The 24,650-nt window shown below is 39.0% G+C and overlaps 1 protein-coding gene across 3 annotated transcripts in view; it reads right to left on the reverse strand.

Moving 5' to 3' along the window:
- arid5b (AT-rich interaction domain 5B) overlaps window positions 1–24,650 on the reverse strand; it is a 73,533-nt gene that overhangs the window by 8,872 nt on the left and 40,011 nt on the right. For all 3 annotated transcript variants that reach the window (XM_039784189.1, XM_039784188.1, XM_039784190.1), the window contains 4 exons: window positions 11,040–11,203; window positions 9,386–9,662; window positions 4,885–4,937; window positions 3,724–3,821 (listed from right to left, as the gene is read on the reverse strand). In XM_039784189.1, coding sequence (XP_039640123.1) covers window positions 3,724–3,821; window positions 4,885–4,937; window positions 9,386–9,662; window positions 11,040–11,203 — 592 coding nt within the window. The remainder of the gene's footprint in view (window positions 1–3,723; window positions 3,822–4,884; window positions 4,938–9,385; window positions 9,663–11,039; window positions 11,204–24,650) is intronic.

Here is a 24,650-nt window from a genome sequence, read left to right on the forward strand (position 1 = left end):
CATGCATATTCAAAGAATTTGGCTATGCTTTTGATGCGGACAACATGTTAAGACATTGTTTATAGTGTTAAGGAATGCTGACAGACAATATGAAACCATGTTCTAATACTGCCACTTCTCTGCATTTTCTCGCTCCTTATTTCATAATACTGAATCATTTTTGCTCGTTCATTAATATCTGTCACTGTTTTTGTCTCTCTCCCTGCTTCTCTTAGGTTTGGGAATAAAAAGCAGGGAGGACATGAAGGTGATACTCCCTCCCCACCACCTCTAATGGTAATCCCTCTGCTTTAGAACAAGAAACGTTAAAGTAATTGAAATCTGAGTTTGAGCTACAGTATTAGACAAGGCAAGCTGGTGTAATGCGCCACATTTGATGTATCTGCAATACAGCAAGGACAATGCAGATGCTGACGAGGGCAAGATACTGAAGATTTAAAATCTCCTGTCTCCTTTTTATTCCCCAAATTTGAACTTCTATTATAATTCTCAGTGTGAAGACTGGCTCAAGGTTTCTTAATAGTTATTAGCAACACATGTATTTTTATAGCTGGAGAGCAGCTTTAGTGAATGCAAAGGAACATTGATACCAGGAGCAATGAATAAATAAAAGGCTAAATCAATAAAACATCAAGTCGGCGTGCATCTGTTTTAAAAGAAACACATATCTGCATTCTGCATTTGAACTGGAGAATATTTTACAGGCCTTAGACTCCATGTACAGTACATCTGGCAAACATCTAATACTTTAAAGATGAAATGATCTAATCCAAAAACCCTCATCTGCGCCCTCTGCTATTGCCCAAAACCTCAGAGTTTTTAAATAGCAAATTATTCTAAATTGCTTCTCTGTTGCCATGGATACCCCCCCTCCAAAACCCCCTCCCACCCCAATACCAACCCCGTTGTGCAATTACATTAGAGTGCCAAGGCATGGTGAGGTATTAAAATCTGTAACAGGCAGAAATGAACAGAGATAGTGAAATGTGATGTTTCTGTAACAAGAGATCACGTAGGAAACCAAGAAGATTAAATATGTAGGAGCTGTTAAAAGGCGCTGACCTGTATAATGAAGGAAACAGCATGAAGTGCAAGGTAGGGAGTGAGAGAGGGAGGGGGGGGGGTGGGGGGTACAGAGAAAATGGCACAGCACAGAAGCAAAAGGCAGTCTATTTCAAGGTTATTGATGCCATCTTTTTCATGACCTCATTTTTAATTCAGAGCGCTGGGCCCTGACAGCTAATCTCGGGAAACGGTTTAAATAAATATCATTAAAGCTTCCCTGTAGCTGCAGCAGCAGACCTTGGCTTGGACATTTCTGCATTGATTTTTCCCTGCGCACTAATGAACGGCACTCAGTGACTAAAAAACTGTAACTTTGAAAATTACAATTAGCTGAGGTTATCTCCTGTTCAATTCCAGCCATGTAACTCCATTACTACCAGTGTTTCCCACCTGCTCCTGGCCAGCATGAATATAGTGATTATGCCCCTGGCTCCATCTTTCACAATAACATCTCCTAGGAAACCATTTCATATGATTTTACCATTAGGGCTGTAAAGGGATAAATGTGTATAATTTAAAATGAGTGCTGAATGCTTGTGGATATTCAGTCTTTAACCCAAATAACACAATGACAGCCAAGAATATATCCACTTAATTTAAATGAATTATGTCCTGAACTATTGTTTCCTTTCTTCCTACTAGCTTGAGACTTTACATTTCCTGCTTTGTACTTTGGCCCACTGAGACAAATCAGAAGTGATCCTTCTGAGAGAAAAGGAAAACATAAGTGTTGTTTCAGTTTGTACTCTGTACATTCTTCTCTGTGAATTATATTTCTGTAGCACATTGACTAATGATTAAAGGTGGAAACAAAGACGCCTCTGGGGAACAAACACACACTTCAGCGAGCCCACAAACAGCCTCATTCATCATGCGGAGAGAATGGCCGTGTTTGCTGAGTTAATACAATGAAGCTAATTGCCCTCCAAGCAGCCCAAACACAGAGCCTCAGCTAAAATGATTCCCCTGAATGGAAACTTGCTCAGCTTCAGCTGATCTCTCTCTCTCTCTCTCTCTCTCTCTCTCTCTCTCTCTCTCTCTCTCTCTCTCTCTCTCTCTCTCTCTTTCTCTCTCTCTCTCTCACACACACACATGCCCCATCACCTCCACCCCTCCCTCTTACACCTTCTCTCTCTGTCAGCCTGATATTCACTGCAGTGTGTGGATATTATTGCTGTATTGATTCAGCATTATTTTCTCTCAGCTGCTTCTCGGTGGCTGGAGAAGGAAAGGCCAGCGCAGCAGCAGTCACACCTCAGCACTTCCCACACCGTTTCGTCCACCCCGCCTACTTCCTACTGTACGACCCTATTTACACCTTAGAAACTGATGAACAATATAGCTTTTCACATCTGGATTCAAAGTCATATCTTGGCAGAGACACATCATACTGATTTCACCGAACAAGGATCAAAGGCATATTCTAGTTTTTGAAAGGCATATGAATTATTATAAATAAGGAGCTCCTCCTCTAAAACATATCCCTGGTTGAGGCAGTGAGGAACAACTATGAATTCAGCGTAAACACTGAAAGCTCCCTCAGCCGAACATTTAGAGGCACATTGTCAACTTGTCTACAAATACAACACACTGAACAATGCACTCTCACACATATGGTTTCACAGATTTCCTGGAAAAGCCTCTCCTGTCGCCACTGCCTGTGCTTGCAAATTCGCTTACAGCATGCAATCTTGACACAATACGAAGTTGCCCGGCTCCCTCATGGCATATTGCTGTATTACTGACAGGTGTGTGTGTGTGTGTGTGTGTGTGTTTGTGTGTGTGTATGTGTGTGTGCCTGAGCTCTGCTGATGCATGAAACTCCACCAGCTGGAGGGATGTGGAGAGGGTCGCTGGCCTGGAGGAATGACCCGCCTCATAAGCGACTGCTTATCTCTTGTTGGGAAGATCGTATTTGTCGTTTTTTTAACCTTGGGAAAGTTGGAGTGTGTGCATGTGTGTGTGTGTGTGTGTGTGTGTGTGTGTGCAAGCACCCCTGCATAATACCCTCACAGCTCCCACAGGATCATATTCATATGCTTGCTTTGGTTTGGTAATACCATCTGAGTGATTAAAATGTGGAGGTTCAAAATGCTGCAGTATCTGACTGAACGATTAGATGAATACATTAAACCGGTGCTTTCATTTTATCTTGCAGTTCTGTGTACTTAGAATGCATATATAGTGGAACAAGTAATTACTGTATATATGTGCATCCATGTAGGTCACTTAATAATTCAAAACTTTGCAGTCATTTTTGAGCTTTTAAATCTTCTTTAGCCTGCTTGTAAAGCAGCATGGGTGGAGTTTACGGCATAATTGGTTCCATAGTGCCACACAATTAATCAATTAATCCTAAGAAAATAACTGAATCTCATCTCATCATGAATTGATTTAGGTCCATAAGGAAAGCATTTCTTAATCCTATTAGTACTGCATGCCCTAACGATGAGAATATGCTCCACATATGTGTAACTGCATTGACTTCCCCTGAATAAGATCAATTTCTGTCTTGTAGTGTCCTGGTGTTATGAATAAAGCATTGTGAAATCATATTTGATGCAGCTGTGAGGGAGTTTATTCACTTCAGGCGATGCAAACTGTTCCATGTGTGCATGCATAATGTGTCATATATGACTGCCGAGGATGATAACTCACCTCTCGTAGTGTCTCCGTGTACACGTGGCGGCACTTGTGCTGCTGGGGTTCCCACCTAATTCATCATATACATGCTTCCACTGTCTGCGGACTGTGATCTGGAGGGACGGATGAGAAGACAAAGTGATAAGACAAAGAGAAAAAGAGAAAAAGAAAGAAAGGAAAAGGATGACAATGAAATGAATGTAGAGTGAGGAAAATTGAAAAAATATGAGAGGAAGAAAGAAAGGAAAAAAAAACAAAGAGAAAAACATAAGTGGTTGACATCATTTTGAGGTCTTGGGGAGTTACTGAGTCATGATGTTCCAGTTATTGAATCCTCAACACTCAATTCTCTAACATAATAAGCTCTGTTAACATCATGCAGTCAGTTGTTCCTGCTATAACCCCTTATGCCATAACAGATGATGGGCTACGACACAAAACTCCAAGCTGCCACAGAGCTAACAAAGCCTCAACATGAAACGTGAGATAATCAGCTGCAGATATGAGGGTTTTAAAAGGATATGAGCCCCAATTATATGAGCTGTATCCTGTTTATGGTCTGGTCTGGCCGTCTGTTTGGATGGCATTAAACCAGCTAGCTAATGAAGAAACAGACATGAGCAACACGCTTGACGACTTAACATCAAACATTGACTTCACTTTGGAAACACGTTGCACATGAATAGTGAATGAATAAACGGCAGGTGGGGCTGCCAAGTTAAATGCCTCTGCCTCATACATACTCATTTCTGACTAACTTTGGTTGTGTATGTGTGCGCATGAAGTATTTGTGGGTATATGTGTGCATTTCACTTCATCTCCATCATGGGAAAAAATGAGCGATTTGACCAATTTCCTTCTGACCAGTGCACAGCAGAGGAACATGTGTTTTCCACTCCAAGGGGGTTTTGAAACAACGGCATCATTTTTACTAAATGTGGCTCTGAGCAAGACTTTCTTCTTGGGAAAATAGTGACTGACCTCAAGGGGCAAAAGGAGGGCAGAAAAAGAAAAGACAGGGAAGAAAGAAGGGAGGTGGGTAAGGAGACAGCAAGAGGAGATAATAGAGAAAAAGAGAGCAAGAGAAGGGAAACAGAAAGAGGGGGTGATAGAGGGAAGAAAGAAGAGACATTGACGAAAGAGAAGAAATATATCACCACATATGTGAATACTTACCAACTCATATCCTCCTAGTTTTTGAGCAGCTTGAAACATAGTCCAAAGGTTGACTGTGGGAGAAAGAAGACAAACAAAGCAGTTAGGAACTGAGCTGAAACACATGACGTCACATACAGTCATTACACCAGAGAGAGGAAGATAAATACAGTGCTGAAGGAAGTATTTAGAGCCTTTACTTAAGTAAAAGCAGCGATATCAAAATGTAAAAAAAACTCAATTACAAGTTAAAGTCCTTAATTTAAGTATTACCAGCAAAATGTACTTAAATATCAAAAGTAAAAGTAGTCATTATGCAAAATGGCCCCTTTCAGAGGATGGACAATAAACCAATGGGGGAGTGGTATGTGCATAATAAACAAAATTGATAAGCAGAATGTATAGTACAGTAGTGCAACTATGATGTGGCACTTGAGTAATGAAGATATATATAAAGACAGACAGACAGACAGACAAGACAGACAGACATAATTATTTTGATTTGAACACCTTACAGGAATATAGTAACTACATATTTCTCGACTGACAAAATGAAAACAGCTTTTTATCATTTCCACACAAAGCAACGCTGCACTTCAGCTGAAAGGATGCAAATGAATATTGAGTACTTGTGCAATCACTGCTATGTGATAAAACACAACATATTCTTCATCCTGACAAAGAGATTTGTTCACCCTCAGCCACAGCCTGCAGATATGAATGAAAACCATTACAAGCATCAAACGCTTGGCAATATGCTCAAACTTCTGTTTGAACTAATGCAAATTCATTTGCATTGATTTCCACATGCAAATACCCCATGACAGGCCATATCAAAATACAAGTCTTGTGTAACATTTTTCTAAAAATAGCCATGTAAGCTTTCAGAAAGGCTTCAAATGGCTGTCTGTCTTTGAAAGAAAATGTTTCCCACAAACAAAGAAGCACAAGTTCATTGGGGGACTTTTTGTGCCAATGACATTTGTATTTGCTTTCTGTAACATCATTGTTTAACATTTTTATATGAAGGCCTATAAATAAGAAAAGGAGGCCTCGCCTGGGGAGAAATCCATCAAAATTCAATCTGTGCGTACACAAAGCCTTGCATTTGTCAAAATGACATTTTCCTATCTCCGCATTTGACAGCATTGATTTTTTCCTTCCCTCCTCTCTGCTACCGTTGTCAATGCACGGGTGGAATAACAAAGGGAGCTGGGTAGGTTTTTCTGTTTGAACTGAGCACTCTGGCGTATTGTGCTTTCTGACTGTAGAAACAGAAAGATGGTCTGTTTAACTAGCTTGTTATGCATCGACTGTAATTACCACAATAGCACACGGGACTGGGAGGGAACAGAACAGATAAAGGGAATGAGAGAACATGCCTTTTCTTAGATGTCTTGTCATTAGCAATTTCTTTTCTTAATTCCCCTCTATTTGGCAGGGGCAATTATCACTGAGATAAGGATGACAAAACAGGAACACAATGCAGCCTCAATGACACACCGATGGCATGGCAATTAGACAACAAGGCTGAAAGAGGGAGACAAATTGGAACTGATGTTCACAATCACATGCTGATGCCTGCACACACGCACACACACGCACACACACACACACACACACACACACACACACACACACACACACACACACACACACACACACACACACACACACACACACACACACACACACACACACAGGTTAATCTTGCAGATCAAGGCCATTCAGAATATACAATGTAGCCACAACCATTCCCGTTTTATTCCCCTTAAATCCACTCTCTCTCATTTCTTTCAACGCTTCTAACGGCACCCATACAATTTCAATGGCAGCTGCTGTAGAGCAAAGTCAATATTAACCAAGTGATAAAAAATAGGACAGCAGCACTCATGAATAAAATGCAGCACAAAACTGTTTTCCTCTCCAACTGTACTGCTCCTCAAATGTAACAGCCAACTATGTTCTGTCATTTCCTGGTGCTAGTGTGCATTCAGCCTCTATGAATAGGTTTCCTGAAGTAATTTAAAATGTTTACATTTTCTTTTAACAAAATACTTATATTAGTCTAGGACTCTTGAATACAGCCATCTTGAAGCATTTCATATAGTAGATGTATTGTAAAATGTATTAAAGCTGATGAGACAATGTAGTAAAATAATCTGCCTCAATTTCATCGCTCAGACATTTCAGCATTTTTTTAAGCAGAAATAGTAAGAAAAATCAAAATAGTTTAACTGAATATCTTTGGCTTTAAACTGCTTGTTGGACAAAAAAAGACATTTGTCACCTTGGAAGTTGTGATGGGCAATTTTGTTACTATTTTTGATATTTCATAGACTTAACAAATATCTGATAAACTGAAAGAGAATCAAATGAACGACAGATTATCATCATTTACGTCCATTTCATGCATGAAATTATATAAAAAGGTAATATTACTGGGTTTAAAATATGTTATGAGCCATGAATGTTTGGGTTTAAAATATGTTATGAGCCATGAATGTTTGGGTTTAATATCTCTCTGCTTGGCTGTAAAGAGTCACAATTGCAGTCTTAAATAAATCAGGTGAGACTCCACAGTTAGGAGATGAATAGGAATATACATAAATAGTCCATATTCAGATTTTTTTGTTTTGCAGGTGAATCAAATGGATATTTAAGTGGCACAGCCAACAAAGTATGGGTCAGTCTGTTAAATCATTCAACCATCTGTTGCTTTGTTAAACTCCAGAGAACTTCATAAAAAGATTATTACTCAAACGCAACTACAAGAACATAATTTCAATTTCCATTACAGGAAAGCGAGTTCTTTGATCTTTTAATGCATTTGTAGCGAGTTTAAAAGGAAGAATATGAAAACGGCGCCTGATTACATCTAAGGGTTTGTTGTATTAATTATGACGTGTTTTCCTTTTTTCGACATTCCTTTTTGTGCTGATGTGTGCTCACTGCCAAGGACAAAGTTTAAACAGCATGATTTCATCATTTAATGAGGGCCTTGCTTATGATGTGTCTGGTTTTGAGATTCAAAGCATGTACTGTATGTAAAACAGTTGGCGCGTGGACCTCGACTTTATTCTGAGCACAAATTGAGAAATGCCAACTTAAAAGTAAAGCATGTTGGGTATGTAATTCTCTCTCTGTCTCTCTCTGTCTTTCTCACTCACTCTCTCTGTCTCCCTTAACCACAATGACCTATTTAAGCAACAACATGTCAGTCAAGACGACAGGATTGTCAAAATGCCGTGGTGTGGTTAGCAGAGTCAAGGCAATCACAGCTTACCTTCATGTAATAGTTTAGAGTAATGAGTTTTACTGTGCTGTAAACTGTCACTGTTAAATTCAATAGAAGTCTCCCTCCTGCCTCTCGTTAATTTGCTGATGTTGTCGTGCTACGTTGTGATGCGAGTGGCTACATCTTTTCTAGGCTCGTTTGACATGAATGCAAATGTGATTTCCTTCCTTGAATAAAGACTGAGAAAGAAGTACATTTAAAAACCACAGTTTGAGGTGAGAGCCCACGTTCCCATGTGTCTTGCATCGAGATGAAACACATAAAACAAACAGCACTGAGAACAGTTTCAAGAGACTAGAGTGCGTCCTTTATGATGTTTACGTGCATGTTTTTCTCCTCTCTGTCCCGTGCACACCGAGTGCAAGCTAAGCATCTGACCTATATTGAAAAATCTTTCATCTTGGGCAGACGTGTGTTGCATACATGTGATGTTCTTTTAACATTGTTAGAGGACGTTCTTGGCCTTCACAGGAAACCCCTTTGACAAGTGTGAGAAGATATTCTCTCCTTATACAAAAGCAAGCCAAAACGAGCTCTGACAGGAAGCCTCCAGAGTCTTTTACTAACCGCTAAATGTGATTTTTCTCAGCATAGAGCATTATTCATTTAGGTTATTATTACTGCATTACTGTGTTTTTTTTTTTTTTAGTTTAACAGCAGTGTAATTTAGAGATTTTAGGCATAATGCCTGCAGTGGTTGGCAGCCATCTTCACTTTGCTAAAGCTTTAATAGTTTGATAGTTTATACACAGTCTGCCCTTGACTTGACTGAAAGCAGCTACTGGTTTCTCTTCTGATCAAAACAAGGGGGGGCACTAAAGATAACGTGGTTAGACATGCTGATTAAAATCCACACAGGGTTTTTCCGTGCTTATCTTACTATTGCATATGACTTACAGAGTGCAGTTTCACTCTGATATTGGAACTAACGTATACAGTACTTCTGTTTCTTTTCTGAGAGCTCAAGACATTTTTTGAGTTCAAATAAAGTTTTTTTTTTACTTTTTGCACGGAAGTTTTGCATAGGTTTTCCTACACGTATCTTTTACCCATATCAGCCCGCTAACCTTCCCCACTGGTGATGTTATGACCTAAATCTCCAAAATAACCCAGGTAAAATGTATCTACACTAACTTTACTATTCAACGATTGAGTCTAAACAAGAGTACTCCATTGTTTAAACATTACCAGTGAGGGAATAAGAGACTACATTGTCCTACTCACTCTGTTTGAAGCCGAGGAAGGGGATCCTCTCTATGGGCGTGTCTCTTTCTTTCATGTACTTGTAGAGCTCTACTAAGAAAGCTTGCTCCTCCGCTCGGCTCTCCTCTGATGTTTCCTCCTCGTTCTTCTCCGCCTCGTTCCCCTCCTCCTTTTCCTTTTCCCTATCCTTCCCTCTCTCCTTCTCCTCAGCTGAGGATTTCTTGTTGAGGCTGTTGGCCTTGTGTTTGGCTGCCGGCGTTATTTTTCCATTGGGTACCGTTTTACAGTTGTGTTTGACCTGCAAAGAGAGAGCGTAACTTTAGATGAAAATTGAACCCTTAACAGTGTGTTAAACAAATGAAGTCAGACAGTATGACTAAGTATTAAACAGAATGAGATGTGTTTGGGTTCAAGCACAAACACATAGTTTTACTGGCCACAGAGGCAGACTCTCATTGATAATCAATGGAGCAGCTCTTCTTGTCATTACAGATTAGGCACAGATTAGTTTGACTCGAGCTTCAAGAGAGAATTTCTAATATTGTTTTAGCTGTCCAAGGTCATAAGAATAACAGCAGTGGAAAAGCTTTTATATATATTTCCTTCAATTTGAATATTACAACCAATGTCAGATACAAAGAAGCAGTGAAAGATATGGAAATACAGAATCAATAACAACGTTTTCAAAATGTCACGGAAAATCATTAACGTTGTTAATTGACAACAATCTGCATCAGGATCTAATGATTTTACTTCTTTAAAATACAAATGACCATTCAATTTTCTTCATCAAGTAATACTGCACAATACTGAGAAAAGACACACACACAAAGAGAGTGCTGCTCAATAACTATGCTATCGTGACCTAATACTGTATGTTTCAAATCAATCAATAGAAAGATAATTGCAAATATTTTGATAATTACTTAATGGTTTAAGTCATTTTTTAAGTATAAATCGCAAACATTTCCCAGGTCCAGCTTGTCATTTGTGGGGATTTGCTGCATCTCTTAGTCTTGTGTGAGTAGGTTCAATATTTTTGATTAATGAGAAAATAATTACATTATTCAAAAAGAATAGTTGTAGACGTATTATTATCATACATAGGACATTTAATAGAAAAATGGTGATCTACTAAAATAAAATCAGATTTCCCAAAAATGAAATAATATCTTATATCAAAGTTCCCCTTGACAGGGATTACACCTGTCATATTAGGTCAACATGCATGTATTGGACAGAATGTAACACTACACTGCTGCTGTTCCTGTCACAGTAAATTGTTTAGGAAACTAAAATGTGTTAGCCTAGTTCTGTAACAGAAGATATTCTGTACAGGACAACCTGAGAAGCAGGACAACCTGGAAAGCAGTTAGTCGACAACACATGTCATTACAGCAGAGCTAGTGCATGATAGGGGACTTTACTGGGAGGTTAATGTGTACTGTATAATTCTCTTCGTACTATGTACTTTATTTATCTTTATTCATACTGGACATACTGGAATTCACTTAAATATTATGTTGGTCTAAAGTATTGTTATATATATATATATATATATGTATATATATATGTTTTATTACCTCTCAGCATGTTGTGCTGTGTGAACATGTGAATTTCCACTAGGGGATCAATAAAGTCTTACCTTATCTTAGGTTATCTTACAGTTTCTTACCTTTGTGGTAGTTTTGCTGTCTGGGCTGCAGGGGTCCTGTGCTGCCACTGCTGTTGACCCCTGGGTTGACCCCAATGACCCTTGACCCTGAGCCTGACTCTGAGAGTCCCTCCTCTGAGAGATGGACAGCTTCTTCTTCCGCGGTCGCCCCTTCAGGTTAGGAGCTGAGGGGGAGGAAACGATGACAGTGAGAATAACCATTTAAGTGGAAACATGTGCGCTGATGCAGCACTGTGCAATTTAAATCACTTTGTATTTTCAACATTTGATTTGTTAATGAAAAACAATCGTAATAAACTATTATTGAGAGGAAGAATAAAAGACATATGAAAAATGTTTACAGATGCATTTCTTCTCTGGGAACTAGCTGAAAAGGATGGAGGCTAAGACAGGAACATTTACAATCAGGGAAATGAATTTCACAGGCCTGTGAGCCTGTAGCTAATTATTTTTATACTGGATTAGTGCAACATTGTGCTGAATGGGGTAGCAGGCTGCCAAATTGCTCCAATGTGCAAGTAAACACAACCCTTAAGTTCCCTCTCAGCCTAAAAGACAAACTGTATTTAAATTCAGACAGATGTATTTTTAAGATTTGAGATGAGGGCGTCGTAACAGTCAAGCAATTAGTATATTACTGTAAATGACAGATGCTGTTTAACCCACAAACCCACAGAAGGGAAGAACAGTTATTGCTGAGAGAAATATTTGATATAGTCAGATGTGACAAAAACTCACATACATAATGCGGCTATGTTTTTTTTTTTTTTTTTACATCGGGACTACCACAGTTGTCATCTCATCATCATCCTCACCATAAAGAATTACATTATACTAAAGCACCTCAGATGTACTGATCATCATCGTGGCTGTATTTCTCTGTTAGTCTGCTGCTCATGTCTTAAAGCTGAACGCTGTTAATTAAAAACACATGAACCTGCCTGATAGAAGCTCTTTGTTTGAAAGGCTGGCTGATATAATTGCTCAGTTCAAATTACATACACAATAAAGTATTTAAGCCCTCCAAGTCCTTTGTGCACCCACGTTTATGTCAACCCGCGACTGTAATGTAACTTCTTGGCAGAGTGCCTTGCCTCCATGCAGCAACACAAACAGAGATAAGCTCAACGGAGGGAGAAAGAGAAAGAAGGAGAGAGAAACTTCAAATAATCCAAGTTCAGTCACGTATTTCACAGCGTCAACATTCTTTCATTCCAGCTGCAATGACAATTAAATCACATCCAAAGGACTCTGTGATTATTTTCGATCGGATCCAATTCCCATCATGAAAATGTTACAATAACACTGGAGCTGAATAAAACTTACAGGCAGTCATTAAAAACAGTAAAATGATCACGACTCAGCAACCTACCACTTCATGTTGTTATTTTCACAACTGCTACGCTGTGGAGAAACAGCGCAGGGAAAATTCCAAGGGCATTTGTCATCGATTTGGCACTAAAAAAAAGTTTTCAACACTGTAATCTTTGCTTGGAAAGCACTGGGTGTGTTTCTTCCGTCAATGTTTTCACATTACTCTGCCTCCTTTAGTCTGCCAATTACTCATTAATGCTGAGAAATTACATAAACCCTATTATTTATTTATTTACTTGTGTTTATTTCTAAAAGGGACAGATACTGTACATAAGCACAACATATTCACTGAATATACTAATGCCACATATCACAGCATTTCTAGCTAATTTGTAATGCTTAGGCCTCTGTAAAGAAATCCATATGTAATTAAACAAAACACAAAACATAAATAGATGCCATATTACTATAAATGTGCTTTTCAACTTAAATCTTAAGAAAAGTAACTGATCACTACATTCCAGACACATACACTGCATTCAAAAACACATATTCAATCATACAAAACACAAACATTAAGTGAAGGATGACTAATGCTTGCAGGTTTGACTTGTAGATTTATTTTTCAACATGTGACATCAGTTCAAACAAATGTTGCATAGGTCTGAGTGAGGTCACACTCTTATAGTGCGGTTCTGTTTTTAGTCCAATCACTAAACCCCGACACCCTACTCTGAGTTACATAACCTGCCTGTCTGTTTACATTTTTCATCAGGTCAAATACTGCTGCCTAAGAAAATGGTGCAATTACAGCAAAGCGCTGCTGCATAACACACAGTGACATGACAGCAAGCGGGTTTAAATTCATCGACTTATCGATGATGGACAAACTGAACGCAGTTAAACAACCCAAGCAGATATTACTGTGAAGTGTGTTCAAATGGTGCATTCATGTATTTTTGTAAACATACACAAAAAGGCACACAAGGTCAAGCAGGCGATCTTTCTGTGCTGCAGAAGTTGTGCAGAACTGCTGATCTGCTCTCCTCGTGGCAGAGTTGCGTAAGGGACGAGTCATCAGCTTTGGAATAGCAAAGAAAATCAAACATGGACTGACTCTGCGCAGATTGATTTCCTAGAATGGAAAAACAGACATTTATAGTCTGTAAAAAAACAAAGCCGACATCACAAGGTAATGATTTTACAGCATCCTGGGAGATGTGATATTTTTACCACTCTGTGGGCATTAAGTGTTTTTTTTCAATGTACTAGAGAAGAAAGAGACCATTTAAGTAAACATGATTCTTCCCTCAACGAGCCAAAAATGGACACTATGGTCATACCCCAAAAATGGCTGCTGACCAAGCTTCCTTTTTCCTATCGAATTACTTATTTGTCAGTCTGTAGCTTATCTGGGTTGTTGACATGACTTCGAGGCGAGCCTTGAGACAAGTCTTGGAGTAACCAGAAGACTCTTTCTTGGTCCTTTACAAACCCAAGAAGGCAGGTAGACACACACACACACACACACACACACACACACACACACACACACACACACACACACACACACACACACACACACACACACACACACACACACACACACACACACACACACACACACATAGGTTTGTGGCACTATCTTTGTGGGGACCCGTCATTGACATAATGCATTCCCTAGCCCCTTACCCTAACCTTAACCATCACAACTAAAAGCCTAACCTTAACCCTTAACCTTACCCTAACCATTACCTAATTCTATCCCTAATCCTACAACCAAGTCTTAACCCTCAAACAGCCCTTTAAACTTGTGGGGTCCAGTATTTTGGCCCCACAAAGCTGTTGGGACGCCACAAGTATACTGGACTCACGGTTTTGGAGTCCACGAATATAGTTAAACAAGCCCACCCACACACACACACACACACACACACACACACACACACACACACACACACACACACACACACACACACACACACACACACACACACACACACACACACACACACACACACACACACACACACACACACAGGAGGGGTATTCCCAGGGGTGTGAATCCATCATGTCTCACAGAGCACGACCCCCGAGCCATGGAAATCTTGGCGTCTTCAGCAGCGAGATGCACAGCCCGACAACTTGATCACCGGATGCAGCCGAACGCTCTTAGCTCTTAAGAGCTTTACAATGCGGCTTTGTCTAATAATTTCTCCCCTCTCAGATTCAATTAAATACAGCCCTAATACCTCTGTTTCACTGTCATTCAGTTGATGTCAATGATAATGAAAACTCATTAGAGACAGCTCAGGAAGGGTTCTAACGGTTCTATGCATCAACAAGTAGAGCCACAGGGAACCACAACAAAATGGACTGATTGATTGAGAGGCTGCTGGGAATTAAGAGACATATCAAGCCGACTGGAGAATTCAACTGATTGATGTCTCGGTCGATAATACTCACAAAATTGACTGGAAAAAAAGCTGTGTGTTCACTTAATGAAAACAAAAAATCCTCTTTAAATCAATGGACAGATTGTCGCTCTGATGGTGCATATTCCTTTGTATTTGATTGCCAAACTGAAAAAAAATCTTTGAAGGACTTTTGTAGATCAGCAGCCAACTAATCCTTTCATTTGACAGTTTGGAATAAGACTCATAACTGAAATAATCAGTCACAACTACAGATAAGTGCAGTGGTTACTTATTTTTCAGCCACAATAGCATATAGGTCAAGGAATGGCAATTTTGGTCGGTTGGTCAGTCTACCACTTTGGTCCAAACTGAAATATCTCAACATCTATTGAATAGACTGTACAACATACTGTATGCACAGACATTCATGTTTCCAGACGACGCATCCTAATCACTTTGGTAATACCCTAACCTTTCCGCTAGTCCCACCTTGAGTTCATTTATAGTTCTGAGTGAATGAGTGAAGTTTGGTTCGGACATTCATGTTTCTCTGGTGATCCCCTGACTACCACTGCACCATTATCCTGTCGCCCCCATGAAGAATTCTAAGTAAAGACAACAAAACTGTTGGCTCGTCCACATGATACAAGCCTTCGGTGATGGCGCACAGCCCCCACCCCTCCTTCACACAGTTGCTAGTAGCCAAGGAGGACACGGAGGATTAAAAAAACATGATGGACTCTTCAGAAGAGGTAATTATCTTCACTTGAGTCACCGGACGACATAATCTTCTGAACATAGCCATACAGAGAAATATAGAGAGAGTTGTGTGGAGCTGATAGTCTGAATTAGCTTTGTAGCAACTCATTGGCAATGGCTTGAATGTAACAGACGTTCATTAATATCAAAAAGTTATGCACTAAAGCTTTAATTTGCCTAAAAATTTGGTTTATGACCAAATAACTTAAATAAATAGTTTTGCAGGTATACTAACGCCTGACACTTGTGTCTAGCAAATTTAAGCATGCCAACATGCTAAACTATGATAGTTGACATGGTAAACATCATACCAATTTCACTATATTAGCATTGTCATTGTGAGCATGTTAGCATGCTGATGTTAGCATTTAGTTTAAAAACTATGCCTACGTGCAGCCTCACAGAGCTACTAGCATGGCTGTAAACTTGTTAAACTGTAGAAACCAGGAATGCAGGGACTGTTATTTACCAATCTTCTTTGCAATCTTCTAAGATTTTCTAAGATATTATGAAAATGGCAATGAGGCTGTTATGAATGTTGGTAATTCATTTTATGGGGATTCATGAAGGTCAGGTTGAAATAAATGTCTTATATAAGTTGTTCAGAAATACTAAAGTGTAAAAGTAAATAATGATACTGATGAATAACCTGCTGAGCTCAATAAATAACATTTAGTCAATAATGTGCAAATAAAATATGAAATAGTTACACAAAGTAGTTTTCATCTCCCATGCAGATGAACTGTGACCGACTGATTGAAGAAGAATCTACCAATCTGCACTTTCACTAAACAAAACTCCTAATTCTAAAGTTTGACTTCAACTTCATCTCACCATAACGAGGTCCAAGTTCTAAGAAAGAGGTGAAGGAGGAGGATGATGAGTGAGGCATGACTAGAATAAGTAGTGGTTGGTGAAAACATGTTTTGACATATTTTGTCGTCTCACTTGGTTGCAAATTCACTAAAGGCCTGACACCCACTCAGCAATTATCAGCACAGCTCACTGCCAAAGGTAACATTCACGTTGCAATACATGGCCTTGATTGTGCAGTACAGTATGTAGCACAGGACAGAACAGAATACAATTACATTTTACAAACAAATTCCCCTTCATATTAATGTCTCACTGAGATTACAAATCTTTATAACAAGGCCAACAGGACAGCATATAAATATAAAATAAAAAGACAAAACCTCCTGTTAATAAATGTTGAAACACAAACCAAATCTTTAGACCACATACTGTACATAGTGACCATATCAGCCAATTAAGCAGAGACATTGGCGAGTAGAGTTACATTTCAGCTCTGTTATAATCAATGTGAGTTCTCAGAGAGAGATCCACTCAATCAATTTGAAATCACTCCTTAATGAGTTACATGGTGAAGGAGCAGAGAACGTAAATGATTTTTGACCAAACAGCGTAAAGTTGTCTGTAAAACATTTGAAGAGTGCAGACCACAATGACCCCAGCTTCAGCACGGATATGTATCCGCACAGATGAGAAGGAATCCTAACCTGGGATGGATTTGTTAATGAAACTGTACCTGTGAAAACAGCCACGCACAGACAAAGAATGTCTGGCATACAGGGTTACAGTGGTTCCTTGGAAATTTACAGCAAGTCATAAAACATAAGGAACCATGACAGACTGTATTTAAACTCCATAAGCACTGAGCAGATGCATTTTCATGTATGCAAAAAAAAAAAGATCATGATAATGAAGTAATAATGCAGCTAGATGTAAAACAGAAGTAGAGTTTTGTAACTCAAATTAGATGTAACAGAATAAAATAAAATGGAATGGAATATGAAACATAAGGAACAACAATAGCACCTTTCAGAGTGCAAAATAAACCTAAGTAATTAAAACCTAACCAATAATGAATAAAATCTGACAAATAATCACACAAAACAGTCTCTGATTCATTCTTGGATCACAGACTTTAATCTGTGGAGCAGCGGTGCATTGAATCAGTCAGTGAAGTGATATTACACTTTGGTGGAACATTTTAACTCCACTGAAGGCACAGGGATGTGACAAGGGAAACTCCAAAGCAGCAAGTCAACATTACCAGAGAGAATATAAAAAAAAGCAGCAATGACTGATTCCTAAGCCAACAGTGACAGGCGACGGCACGACTTCACTATACATCAAAGACCTCAGAGGTGGGAGAGATATCGAGGGTTTCTGCTCAAGGACGGCATGTTTCTGACCCCAGTTTGGGGAAGCAACTGGAAATTAAGTTTCTGTTTCTATTCGCTCAAGAAACATGTCTGAGTTAATGTATCTTTCTCAAGTTCATTCCAAAGTAAATATTTTGTCTGGCGTTCTCTTGATAGACTAGGTTTATGAAACAAGTTACAAAAAATATCAAAAACAAGATATTTAATGCCTGAGCACATAACTGTACACAGCACATATCCTACTGTACATATGATTACACTACTTCTACTGTCTAGAATTTGAAATATGGGAGATTTGCCTTTCGATTTAATTTAGGATACAAAAGTAATAATATTAATAGTAATTTCCACTGGGTATTTAACATCATAATCTTTGTCTCCTTTTACTGTCCAGCTAATACAATCCAGATGGGTGAAGCATTTATCTATGTTGACTTTAATTATTATCACACAGTCCTAGCAATATTAATGGGAAATGATGGTATTTTTTTATCATACTTGTGGCCGTTCTGACAATGGGAAATACGATTTCGGTAAAACAACAAATATTGGGTCAAGCATCAAAAACTTTTAAAGCTTTTTAAATAACTTTGAATTTGACAGAGTTTCCCCCACATAAACGTAGATCCTTTGGCAGTTAGAAAAAAATAGCTGATCAAGGTGGCTAATTTCTGTTTACTTTTGGTCAGACTCAGACACAAGCCTGCCCTGATCTAGGAGTTGAATTTCCCAAATCACTTTTGCATTAATAATACAAAAATGTTCAGGTCACATTCCAAAGGACAAATTGCATTATTGTTATTTGCTATACTGCAGGTTAAAGGGTTCCCAGAGGAGATTTTGACCTCTATTAGCGCTGGGGAGCTGTCTTTACATGAGTCTTTCCCCATTTTGTTTGTCTCATGCACACACACTAGGATGCACGTGGGTGACTGACTACAGGTGGCGGTAATGTGCCAAGAAATGCATTCATGTGTCAACAAAGACAGGGCAGAAGCTATTAAACATAAATGTAAAATCCTTTCAAAAAAATCTTTTTTTTCTGATTGAACAACCACAGACTAGTGAGCCTTAAGCGCTCCCTCCTCTCTATCATTTTGTTACTGACTGTAGCCACCGTCGCATTTCACATATTAATACCAGGCATTTCTGACGTGCTCATAATTCTCACTTTGTCACATGTAACAGCAGTTATCCCTCTGTTCCTGCGCTCGAGGCACGTTTCCTCGCACATTTTTTAATGAACAGTAATACTTCAAGCATCTCTATCATTGCAATCATCAAAAATTACACAATGTGCCCACAGAGTGAGGCAGAGCGTGTGGGTGGACAGAGTACACTGTTTTTATTAATCATCAAAACCTCCATAGGTTGTTAGATGATACAAGTGTTAATTAATTTGTCATAATTATACAGAGGGAGATCATCATTAATAAACTGTAAAACATTTCACAGCTGAATGTAAGAGTGCAGTGTTACATATTAGGTCAACCTCGAGGGGTTTAACATCAATAACACTGAAATATTTTCATCACTGGTGTTATTTTCTTGTCTGTTTTTGCCCGTGAATGCAACTGCAACATGAGAAGATGTTTTTTTACTGCTGTTTTTTGCTATTTTGAATTTAATGAGGAATGCATTTGACTCCTTCGTAGGCATGACAATGGATACTAGTTACTGTTATTACACAAAAACAACCTCACCTTCCAATATAACAGAGGGAGGGAAGAAGAAAGAGCAGTAACAGAATCACGGAGAGAGAGAGAGAGAGAGAGAGAGAGAAAGAGAGAGAAAGAGAGAGAGAGAGAGGGAAAAAGCATTAAACACCACCAAGCAGCGAGAGCGACAATTTAAATGTTTCTCCGGTGTTCAGAGTCAGTGAAGAGTTGTGCGTTTGGAGAGAGTGAACCTGTGTCAGGAACTCTTGTCCTGACTACCGACACACACAAAAAACACTGTAATACAAGGCTATTAGAGCATGCGCCTCAGTGAAAGGCAGGGATTAGTCCGTCTTGTTACTAAAAGAGCTCTAACAACAGTCCCCCGAGGTGCAGCCGAGTATTCCGCAAGTCCTCAACAGCTTCTTGTAAACAGGTCTATCCACACAGCACCTTGATTTACTCTGCCTCAACCTCTCTTTTAAAGGTCAAGTCCACCTAAATTACTCTCTTAGCCAAAATTGGTGTTTTTGGTCGCTTTACATATCTCATAACCTAATTTGCTGAGATATCTGAGAAGTCTTTGAGATTTCTCCACCTCAATAAAATGGGGGTGAATCAAAAATTACATTCAAAACAACACTAAGTGATTTTCTTTTTGAGAGGAACAAGCTGAAAACACAACACTGACATTACTATATAATCACCTTATGAAACTATTATGGGTAAGTTAGTTAACAACCCGCACAGCAGACACGGAGCAAGATTAGCATTCATTTTGAGTCATACTTGTTGTTGTGTTAATCAAATATTCACTCTACCCTTTGCTCTGTTTTAGTCTACTCCTGAGGGAAATATCTGGATATATATATATATATATATATAGCTGCTAAATGTTCCAACATGTTCACCATCTTCCAGCTAAATGTGTCTGTCTGCTGTTTGGTGCTTAACAGGTAAACAACAAGAGGAAAACAGCTGCTGTTTGAAACGAAGTTGATGAGAATGCTAAGAATGAAACAAAACATTAAAGTTGAGCCAAGTAAAACCAAAACAATGAGCTGAAAGACACTAAAATGCTGAGAAGGACTGTAGTCAGGTGATCATTCTCTGTGAGACTGTCACTACAAGCGATCCCTTCCACATTACACATAGTCATTTGATCTATTGTCAATATGAAAATATTGATTAGCGCAGCTTTAAACAAACAAACATATGTCCAAATCATTGGAACTACTTTCTCTCTCCCCCCACCCCTGCCCCATAATTATCTATGGATTATTCAGAGTAACAAGGACACTGCTTCTGGAAAGAGATGTTGCGCATGTGATTTTCAAGGCTGTGAGCACAACAAACTAAAATACATTGATCTCCAGTGTTTTGGGCGGGAGACAGAAACTTCTAAACAACTGAAACCCAAACTATCTGCATGGTTAGATAGCACCAGATAGTGGCAAGTGAAAAAAGATAATTAATTTTTTGAGTTGATTCTTAGCAAAAAAACCTTTGTTCTTTCACAAATATGTGCTCATTCATGTGTAATTACTTCCACCAACTAATCAAAGTATTCTCCTAAGCGTAGAATCTGCCATTTAGAATCATTCAGAATACATAAGAGCGAGTCGCTTGAATGACGGCCAGCATGTTGCGCCTCCATCTTTAAAATACATTAGCCAAAGAGGGACATACCTCCGCCTTTCGCCCTTTTACACTCAGTGGCATCCCGCACCGTGACGAATGCCAGGGGGAGATTACTTGCCAGGGAAGCAAAAAAGAGAATTAAAACGACAACGCGACAGGCATAGCAACAAGACCAAAGTTAATATTGGAGTGGCTAGAACAGCTGCATGTAAACGATGATACACCGTAGGACTTAAAACGCGATTGGAATGGGAGGGGCTAGAAAGTAATATTCAGTTGGTTGTCATATACAATTTCACCGCTAGATGGGAGAAATTCTTACACAATGTAGCTTTAATCAAACTCAAATTGTGGGCATCCATGTGTTCAGTATGAATGTATAAATATATTGACACTAAAACAGGAATCCATGTGAGATTTTCTGGTTTGGGGGGGATTATCACCAGATCTCCTCTCCTTGTTGCAAAAGCTCTGACATCTTTTCCCAAACCTGTCATTTCCTATACAAATACTGCATTATATCGGCTACAGTCTGTTTTTATTTTCCTCAAAGACGATTCCCCTTAGCTGGCTGACTGACAGCTGTGTGTGCATGCATAATTATCTCCTTCACGGAGCCTGTCTGTTGCCTTAGCCTGTGGCAGACCTCAATCACACAGTATTAGAAATGACTTTGGTTTCCACAGAGCGACGCGCTTTTGCAGTTGCAGGTGCGTCATACATTATATGAACCAGTGGGATATAGGTGAACTAGTTGTCCTGCCCATCTGGAACTACAGACATGTAAAATTAGGTACTTGGGGCTAATACGTTCATTAAAGTCAGCTCGCGGAAGCCGAGAAATAATGAGTGAGAGTGTTCCTGTCATTGAGGCCAATATACTGTTTAGGTGAAAAGAAATAAAATGAATGTAAATGTATTCATTCTGAGAAGCACCTATACTTTATCTTTTAATAATAAGAAAAACAGGAGTCACTTTCTTAAGGGGAATACTATTTCACTTCAATCTTTAATTTGAGTTTGCCTAAGGTTTAAAATGCTGGTCAGGTCTGAAGTTTTAGTCTGAGGTTTCAGCATACAGTCAGGTAATAGGATCCACAATAGAGAGTCTATGCTAATGCCTGGGTAGATAGTGCGCAGTAGATAAATCATGTTTATAGATTGATGTCCTCCTCTATGGCCTCTGTGAATATAACAAGATTGCCTCCAATTGCATCTAAATATAAGCTTTATGCATGCAAACACACTGCATAATAAAAATACTGCGTGCATGGATACGTAATAAAGTGTCTCGCTTGCCATTTTAAACTACAGCCCACCACACCGGCACTATTATCTGGTGTTTATATTCTAATATGTGACTATACTGTAAGAAATGCTGCTTCTTTGTGTTAATCCTGACAATTTGTCAAATTTAAATCCAGCACCACTGGGAGGAACACATCAATTCAAAGTGAAATCAATTCTATCCCCCCTTCTCCCTCTACCTATTTTTTGACTTTCTCCCACTCTCCTGCTTCTCTTATCTATTTCTCTCTTTCTGTAACAACTATGTGATGAGCAGTAAATGTAATTACAAAGGGGTGGGGTTGAGGGGGGAAGTGTGTGTGTATGGGGGGAGTGATTGCTATGCATGCACAACAAAACGCAACATTAAAAAGCTATTATCAGAAAAGGGAACGTTTTGGCAGATATATGGCGGAGGGCAGCTCCTGCCATATGTTTGTGGAGACGGGGACAACAAGTCAAGTAGTAATTATCAATCATCATCAGAAGAACCTGTCAAATGCTAGGCCGGGCACGCTCTGACTAGTGTTGCCATGGAGACAAGCCCACGTCTCAGCAATTTGTGTGTTTACCAGGAAATTAAAAATACTCCCATATTTTTATCAAGCACTTATAATATCGTGCAAATCGTTCATTTAGATTTTTCCACTATAAGTGCTATTAAAATGTGTGTGTGTGGGTGGATTTCCTGCCAAGATAAACTAGGGAAAGAGATTTTTCTGGGATAGAGTTAAGGATAATTTCGGTTGAGGTTATGGTTTTGGTTTTACACCGATTTCCTTGCCTTCAGGATCAGGCATGTTAGGGGTTACAATTAGCAGATGGATATGTAAATAGAATATTCTCCACCTAATAACATTATAGATGAATGAGTGTATGTGCACATACATAATGTATATGCAAGTAATGAGCTCATTTCTGTGACCATACAGTTGCTGTACACAGACTCTCCATTCAGACTGTCACTATTAATATTCCTCAGCCGAGGAAAGAGGACATTTTCCCAAACCATCATGACTTTGTCATTTTCAATTTTACACATTCCTTTTTCCTCTTTTGCATAGACTACTTCCATTCAACTTTTACATACACCAGATGCCTTTAAATCAAATTTCACTCCTTGCCATACAGGCTATTCAAATATTACTATTTCCAGAAGAGTGTATAGTAAGTGTGACGTTTTACAGAATCACACATGACTAAGGTTTCTGAAATGTTTCCAAATGTTTCTAACAACAATGATGCTTTCAGAGGACAATCAATTTCCATGTGAACTCAATCCATTGCCCTTCCAGGAATCAGGCTTATTTTCACTTAAAACAAGCTCTGAAAATTAAATACATAAGTATGTAAACATGAAAGCAATTTAGAGGGAAAGTGGAATAAGTGCTGCATGAATTTTGCTGCTTTATTGTAGCAGTTATTTGGAGGAAAAAAAGGGTAGTGTTCTTAATTCATTATTTGTGCGCCGTTGTGCATGCTCCCCCTGGGGAGAAGCAACATTACTCTTTCATCAGATCAAATGAAGCGAAGCGGTGCCGTTCCAGGAAGAGCCAATTAAACTGTTCAAAGAAGTTTATTATTGCGACGTATTATGAAATCATTCTCATCGGATTCATTGGGTTGTGTGTTTCGACGGGGGTGTGAATGTGTGTACTTTACAACTGCGCACACTCATAAAGGCTGTTGGCTCGAGCTTTCCATTTGCAGAGTAAATAGAAAATGATGGTACGCAGTCACAGTGTCACATGTTTTACAATAGAAATTTTACAAACTTAATTCATAGTCAAAATAAACTGTAATTATAGGGAGAAAATAATTTTCTTTCATTCTGTCCGCCTCGTGATTGCCTCATGATGGTAGCGTTGCCTGTTAAGTACTCATTAACACACATCACATTCGAGACATGGCTGGGTTTAAGCTTAACCCAGATCCACTGACTGACACTGAGGAATGCAATAACCTCTGACCCTGGAGAACGTCATATTATCACCCAGTATTTAGCTCAAGACACACACACACACACACACACACACACACACACACACACACACACACACACACACACACACACACACACGCAGAAGAAAAAAACTCTTGTTGAGTTTGGTTGCTGGTGCTGGCTGAAGTCCAACAAAGCACAATATCTCTCTGTGTACTTAATCTGTAATAATTTAGCTTAGTTGTCAAGACAAAAAAAATGAATACACTACAACACAGTACAGGCTGTAAACATCTGATAAGTTAAAACGTCAAGTCAACGTGCCCAAGTGTTGGCAAGTTGCTCTTAATGGCTATTGTTCCAGGTGAGGACATTGGAAAATAAATATAATTTTGCAAAGAAAT

Source organism: Perca fluviatilis, chromosome 19 (genome assembly GCF_010015445.1).
Source record: "Perca fluviatilis chromosome 19, GENO_Pfluv_1.0, whole genome shotgun sequence".
Lineage (NCBI taxonomy): Eukaryota > Metazoa > Chordata > Actinopteri > Perciformes > Percidae > Perca > Perca fluviatilis.